This window comes from Piliocolobus tephrosceles, chromosome 11, assembly GCF_002776525.5.
Source record: "Piliocolobus tephrosceles isolate RC106 chromosome 11, ASM277652v3, whole genome shotgun sequence".
Lineage (NCBI taxonomy): Eukaryota > Metazoa > Chordata > Mammalia > Primates > Cercopithecidae > Piliocolobus > Piliocolobus tephrosceles.
This window is the reverse complement of record NC_045444.1, coordinates 83,162,084-83,169,910: the sequence shown is the minus strand read 5'-3', so window position 1 is coordinate 83,169,910 and position 7,827 is coordinate 83,162,084. Positions and strand designations below refer to the sequence as shown.

The following is a 7,827-nucleotide window of genomic DNA, read 5'->3' as shown; positions in this document are numbered from 1 at the left end:
GGGGGGGGGGAAGGGGGGGCACCCCGGGGGGGGGGGGTGGAGGGGGGAGGAACCCACCCCACCCCCCCCCGGCGGGGGGGAAAGGAGGACCCCCAAAAAAAAAAAAAAAAAAAAAAAAAAAAAAAAGAGTAGTACATGCTCACTGTAAACTAAAATTAAGTCATGAAAGAGATTCCCTGTGGTCCCCACCAATGTGTCTCCTCAGCCCTATCCCAAGAATTTTTATTGACAGTTTGGTGACACTTCTGGATTTTTCTATGTATTTAAGAATATATGTAAAGATATTTAATTATTACTTTACAAAAGTGATCATACTTTATTATTTGGACAATTCATTTTAAAAATAAGGCCAGATGCAATGGCTCACGCTTGTAATCCCAGCACTTTGAGAGACTGAGGCAGGCAGATTGCTTGAGGTCAACATTCAAGAGCAGCCTGACCAACATGGGGAAACCCCATCTCCACTAAAAATACAAAAATTAGCTGAGCGTGATGGCATGCGCTTGTAATCCCAGCTACTCGGGAGGATGAGGCAGGAGAATCACTTGAACTCGGGAGGCAGAGGTTGCAGTGAGCCAAGATCATGCCACTGAACTCCAGCCTGGGCAGCAAGAGCGACAGTCTGGCTCAAAAAAAAAAAAAAAAACAACAACAACAACAACAACAAAAAACCCCACTGTAACACAGAAACAAAGATTTGAAGAAAGGTCAGTATTTCTATTCAAGTTCCCATTTATATTTCTCTGTCCCAGTCAGTTAAAAAGGGATTCCCTTTTTGTAAACAGCTATTAAGTTGCAAACCCCTAAATGGGTAAATTTATCCACAGCAAATTGATTTTCAAACAAAATTCTACACACAGAAGTCTTGAGAGTAGAGGGACGCATCTAAAATCCTGTGTGTACTAATTGGAGTTTTGAAACAATTGTCCCCTTCACAAAGCGCACACATTTTGGTAATCATTTCACTTTGTAGCAAATGTTCTTATACTCTAGCCCTGCGTTTTGCCAGTACACCTGGCTAGAAAAAAGCATTGTTTGCTGAAAACAAATGTTGGGGAGTTATTAGTTATAATGGCCAATAGTAGGATTCATTGGAATGAAGAACCATATAGATCTAATGAGGACCTTATGGATGGTCTTATTACAAGGAACAGTGTCCTGGCCTGGAAGGTGATACTCTTTCCCCAGATCTGAGAAGACTCTCAATGGCTTCTTTTTGGCACAGTGCTCAAGTATACTGCTGATGGGAATGCTAATGGGCACAGCCTTTCTCAAAAGCTTGTTGCCAGTATGTATCAAGGGTCTCCATACTTTTAGTCCAGTAGTCCTACTTTTAAAAATGTTGCTGGCTGGGGTTGGTGGCTCACGCCTATAATTCCAGCACTTTGGGAGGCTGAGGCAGGTAGATCACTTGCGGTCGGGAGTTCGAAACCAGCCTGGCCAACATGGCAAAACCACATCTGTACTAAAAATACAAAACTTGGCTGGACATGGTGGCAGGCACCTGTAATCCCAGCTACTCAGGAAGCTGAGGCAGGAAAATCGTTTGAACCTGGGTAGGGGAGGTTGCAGTGAGCCAAGACTGCATCACTGCACTTCAGCCTGGCAGACAAAGCGAGACTTCATCTCAGGGGGGGAAAAAAAGTTACTAAAGGAAATCATGTGAAATGTAAAGACTATTTGTAAATATGTTCATTCTTGTGTTTTTCTTAATAGCAAAGATTTGGGTATGGCCTCAATGCCTATCAATTGGGGACTTGCTAAGTAAATTCTGTAGATACTGATATTATGTAGTCATTTACAATTATATTAATAAAAAAATTAATGACATGGAAAGGTTTGTAATGTAACATTAAAGGAGAACATAGAATTAAAAAACTCTTTCTACACCAGGAACTCAACCATGGGAAAATCCTACACACACATGTGCACATACACACAACTGGAAGGAAATATTCCAAAATACTAGTACTGACTATCTTGGATAATCAGTGAATTTATAGATGACTTCTGTTTTCTTCTTTATATTTCTATTTTATTGTATCTTCTAAATTTTCTACAATAAGAAAATACTTTCTCAGTCAGAAATAAGGTACTTAAAACAAATGTATCACCTCTTTTTTTTTTTTTTTTTTTTGAGACAGAGTCTGGCTCTGTCGCCCAGGCTGGAGTGCAGTGGCCGGATCTCAGCTCACTGCAAGCTCCGCCTCCTGGGCTTACACCATTCTCCTGCCTCAGCCTCCCGAGTAGCTGGGACTACAGGCGCCCGCCATGTCGCCCGGCTAGTTTTTTGTATTTTTTTTTTAGTAGAGACGGGGTTTCAACGTGTTAGCCAGGATGGTCTCGATCTCCTGACCTCGTGATCCACCCGTCTCGGCCTCCCAAAGTGCTGGGATTACAGGCTTGAGCCACCACGCCCGGCCAACCTCTTTCTAGATTGATTGAAGCCATTCATATATTTCTATTTCTCAGGGTTTTATATTACTTATCCTAGCATATATAGAAGTGTGTATATGGTTTAGATATCGGTATTGTGTGTATGTTTATGGACATACACACAAACTTAGAAAAATGAGCAAAAGTCATGAAAAATAGTTTACAGAAAAAGATAAACAAATGGTCCTTCTATAATTATGAAAAGATGTTCAACTTCCCTCATATAAGAGAACTTCCCTCATAATAAGAGAAATGCAAATGAAAGCTGCAGAGAGATTCCAGCTCTCACCCATTAGACAGCAGATATTCAAAAAGCTTGACAAGGCTATAAGGAAAAGTGCCTCTCATACTGTGCTGGTTAGAGTGCAAAATTGCACAGTGCCTACAGAGAGAAATCTGGCAAAATCTAACAAAACTACATATTAATTTTCCCTTTGACCTAGATATCTCCCTTCTGAAACTTTACCTTGAAGTTTGTAACAAATATGAAGCAACATACGTATGAGATTATTCACTGCAGCATTCCAGATAATAGCAAAATGTTATTTACAACCTAAATGCTTATCCATAGGAGATGAATGTACTAAACTAGTACGACTGTGCAATGGAAAACAATAAAACTGTACAAAAATCAGGAAGATCTCCAAGAAGTCATCTTTAGAAGTGAGTTACAGGATATACTGTTAAGTAGGGGGGAAATTCTTTTTTTTTTTTTTTGCAAAGAGAAGCACAGAAGCATAAACTAAAACTAATGAAAATGATTACTATAGGATGTATACGAGGATGAAGAGGAATGGATAAGAATGAGTAAGCCTTTTCAAAAATATTTTGACTTTTGAAATGTAAGTATTTTACATATTATTCAAATATGTAATAATATTTTATTATTAAAATAAAATAAAACCCAGTAAAAAAATTTGAAAGCAAACAGAATCAAATGAACCTAATTTATATTGATAATATAAGCACACAGTAAAAAATTCAGATAAATTTTGAACAAAGTACTCCCTACATATGCTAAAAATTATTGTGGAAAAGTCTGTTGGGAAATCAGATATCTGCACAGTCTCAAAGTATCACCCCACAGATTGCTGGTTAATTACAAAGGGGAAAAGACAGTTTTGCAGTAAGTGTACTGGCAGACACCACCTTAACCAATAAAAAAAAAAAAAAAAAATCAAGCCTTTTTTTTTTATTGTGGTAAAATATATATAACATAAAATTTACCATTTTAACCGTTTTTAAGTGTACAGTTCAGTGGTATCCAGTGCATTCCCGCTGTTGTACAACCATCACCGCCATCCATTTTCAGAACTCTTTCTTTTCCCAAACTGAAAGTTGGTACCCATTGCAAGTAGTCAAACTTTGCATCGCCTGGTAATGGAGTAACTGTGTGTATGCTAAGAAAATGCAGTGGGAAGCATGCATCTGCTCTGGGCATTATTGCCAAAATGTTTAGTCTGAATCTAATAATGAAAAAACCAAAAGACAACTCCAGAATGCAGAGCGTCTGACGCAACTCGTGGTCTGGCCTCCAATAATATCAATGACATAAGAAACTTAAAAAAAGCCAGGAGGATTGTCTTGGATTAACAGAAACAAAGAGACGTGACAACCGAGTGCTATCAGGTTATTTTATTGGATCCTGGATTAAAACAAGATAACGGTTATAAAGCACATTTTGGGGACAGTCTGAGAAATTGGAATATGCACTAATATTACATAAAATTATTTTATGAATGTTAAATTTCTTGGGTAAAATGATGGAATTGTGGTTATGTGCAAACATGTCTTCGTTCTTAGGAAAAACATACTTAGTGGTAAAATGTTATGATATCTAACTTTTTAAATGGTTCCTCAGATAAATGAATGATGAATAGACCATTGTACATATACACACACACACAAAAGGGAGAGGAAAAAAAGAAATTTAGTGAAATAAAAACTGGGGGAAGAGAAGGCAAAATAAAACATAATGACAATATTATTAAAAGAAGTATGGATGATTATTGTCATAGTTTTTATAAATGTAGGCATTTTCAGTTTATTGTCTATGCTTTTACTCATGTTAGTCATAATATTAAAATATTATAAGCTAGATCATCAAATTACATGAAATCATTTCCTGAACTCTCTATCCCCTTTGGTTCCTATGTTTTAGCAAGAGGTTTACATAGGTCTTTAATTCAGGAGGGACAATTAAAATTAAACATATCTTCAGAATTACACTTTATGGGATTTGAATACATTGTTCATTCAGAGCAGGTATTTAGTTGTGGGATTTGGATCCTTAACTAAGACAATATGGAAAGATTTCTCAAAAGCATTTCTTTTTCTTTTTCTTTTTTTTTTTTTTTTTTGAGGCGGAGTCTCACTCTGTCACCCAGGCTGGAGTGCAGTGGCGCAATCTTGGCTCACTGCAACCTCCGCCTCCCGGGCCCAAGGGATTCTGCTGCCTCAGCCTCCTGAGTAGCTGGAATTCCAGGCATGCACCACCACACCCAGCTGATTTTTGTATTTTTGGTAGAGACAGGGTTTCACCATGTTGGTCAGGCTGGTCTGAAACTCCTGACCTCGTGATCTACCCACCTCAGCCTCCCAAAGTGCTGGGATTACAGGTTTGAGCCACCAAGCCCAGCCTCAAAAGCATTTCTAATAGACTTCTGTCTACGCAGATCTACTACTACTACTACTGCTTCAGAGGGTGGCTTGTCCCCTTTAAAAGCATTCTTGTACTTCAGAGCAAAGATGCACAACCGGAATAGGAAAGAAATCAACATTTGGTTGGTACGAGAGACTAACTAAGAACATAGCACCTGAATCAACCTGAATCCTTGCGTTATCCTGTATTAAAATATCTTTTTCAGGAGGTGAAATTGACTGTGTGGATAAGGATGGCAACACTCCTCTCCATGTGGCTGCAAGATACGGTCATGAGCTTTTGATTAACACCTTAATAACCAGCGGAGCTGACACAGCCAAGTAGGTTACCGCAAAAATACGGTGGAATAATTGCCTCAAGTGGGAATACTGCCGAAAAGATTCTTCCATGCAGTAGATAGTTCCCATTTATCCAGGTTAAGGTGGATCTGTACCATTATACTAAATACAAATTACATTTTAAATAAATTAAGTGCCTTTTAATGACAGAGGCAAAGAAGAACCAATTTTATTTTTTAGCTTCATCCAAATGAGGTCTATTTCAGTGGTTTTGATTAAGGAAACTTGAACTTTATTCCCAACTTTTCTTTCTAATATTCTTCTGTCCTTCCCAATGCTTAATATTAAACAGGAAAAGTAAAACATAACTGAGCCAATTCAAAATTTATTCAGAGTGCTTACTCAGCTTTTATGTTATAGAGTACAATTGAGTCAATCTGCTATACAGGGAAGGGGGAACCTGACTTCATTTTGAACTTCAATTCCACAAAAATACATAAAGCGTCTATGCTGGGTGCTATGGGAGATTTCAGAAGATGTAAGTTACCTAGCTTCAAGGAGCTCATAATTTTGTTCAGGGCCCAAGACCCACTTAAGTCAAATAACCATGCAAGATCATATATCATAAAGTTCTAAATGAAACAGACTTAAGTGGCAAATGTTTGGTGTAGACAATCTGTGTCACAGAATATAGACAGGGAGGAGAGAGCTCAAAGGCGGCCAGTGTTTTCTGAAAAGGCTTCAAAGAGAAGAAGAATTTTAGCTAGGCTTTAGGGGCTGAGAATTATGAGTACAGCTAAGGGTGGCGGCCATCCCAAGCAGGGAGGAAAGCGGGAACAAAAGAGGCAAAGACTCCACATCAGGGAAGAACTTGGCCTGACAGAGTAGAGAATGTGGTGATGCTATGCACCACCCAGGGGCAGGACCCAGGGTGGTTGGGAGCGCAGGCTTTGGTGGGTGCTCCCTTGACGCCAATCCAAGCTGCTTCCCTTGTGAGCAGTGTGACTTTAAGCCCCTTGCCTCATTGGAAAAATTGTAGTAATACTAGTACTTATCTGTAGGTTTGTTATGAAGATTAAATGACTTAATTACTAGTAAAGCTCTTTGGTATCTGGTAAGATCTATATGAGTTCTATAAATACATCTGCTAAGGTTATTAAAAAGATAACCAATGTTAAAAGCTCTTTGAACAGTGCCTGGCACGTAGTCAGCTATCAATATATGTTAACTATTATCTTATTATTTAATAATAGGTAGTAGAACTAAATTAAAGAGGGCCTTCAATCCCTGAATAAAGAGTTTAGCCTTGATCACAGAGACTGTGTGTAACAATAACTGAATTTTTAGAAGAAAAACCATATGAGGGCAGTGTGTCTTAGGAATTTTGTTGTATTTGTCAATTTTGTGCAACACAGTTGAAAGTCTTATATGAGAATGAGCTAAAATTGAAATGGTCTGGGGAAAATGTAGTGGGATCATGAAATCAGATTCACAGAGGGCCAGGTATTCTGGACTTAAAGTGAATTTTGTGAAGCACTCTGGTAGATTGGTAGGATATAATGGTTTATCTTCATCAGTCCAATATTAAGTTGAACTGGGTTCTAAACACCTTCCTGTCTAGTAGTAGAGATAAGAACAAACACAAATGATTGTGTATTGTGAAGTTTGTTAAGATGGATGTTTGGCCCAGGCTGTGGGAACAGAGTGAGAGACAAAGACACTAATTTTCTGGATCCCCCAGAAGAGACAACGTTGTAACAAAAGGAAGAATATGTAGGAGTTTGCTAGATGGACAGAATTATGGGGTAGAAAGAGAAATGGCAGCAAGGAAGAGTATACCAAGAAGAGGGGACAGTCGTTATAAAGACATAAACATGTGAACATGTTAAAAGCACATTTCTAAAGCTGGGTCATTGGATGTTTGCTGGGTGGAGTGGAAAGAAATGAGGTGGAAAGGCTGGAAGAGCCACATCTCAAAGGACTTTGCAAGTCCTGCTAAGGAATTAGATTCCATTCTGAGTCATTCGGAAGCTGTTAAAGAATTATAAGTGGGTGTAGAACAGGTTGTGTCTAATGATCCCATTTGTGTGTAAGAAAGATCACTCTGATAGCAGTCCAGACATACTGGAGGCGGTCCAGACATATTGGAGGCAGTCCAGGCTAGAAACGCTTGGCAGCCTCTTGCAAATGTCCAGGAAAGAAAAGATGAGGTCTTGGGCTAAAGATGAGGCTGAGGGATGACAGAAGAGGAGAATGCTGACAAATAGTATTAGCAGTGGGATGTCTTTTTACAGAAGAGAGGGGAATCTGCTGTGAGCCAAAAGAACTTTTTAATTGGGATGTTGTAAGTTAAAATAAGCCTCTCAGTTTTGTGGAAAGAGCTCTACACTAAGATTCAGGATGCTCTTACCAGGTTCTGGAGTTCCCAACCAGATTGTGGATATCCAAAGC

General features: G+C 38.8%; 1 protein-coding gene and 1 long non-coding RNA gene across 10 annotated transcripts in view; both read left to right on the top strand.

Moving 5' to 3' along the window:
• Positions 1-7,827, top strand: part of ANKRD44 (ankyrin repeat domain 44) — a 327,884-nt gene that overhangs the window by 213,331 nt on the left and 106,726 nt on the right. For all 9 annotated transcript variants that reach the window (XM_023218043.2, XM_023218022.2, XM_023218030.2 and 6 more), the window contains one exon: positions 5,304-5,418. In XM_023218043.2, coding sequence (XP_023073811.1) covers positions 5,304-5,418 — 115 coding nt within the window. The remainder of the gene's footprint in view (positions 1-5,303; positions 5,419-7,827) is intronic.
• LOC111546604 lies at positions 2,320-3,613 on the top strand. The gene is made up of 2 exons (XR_002732842.2): positions 2,320-3,099; positions 3,207-3,613. It is a non-coding gene; the product is annotated as an uncharacterized LOC111546604 (long non-coding RNA).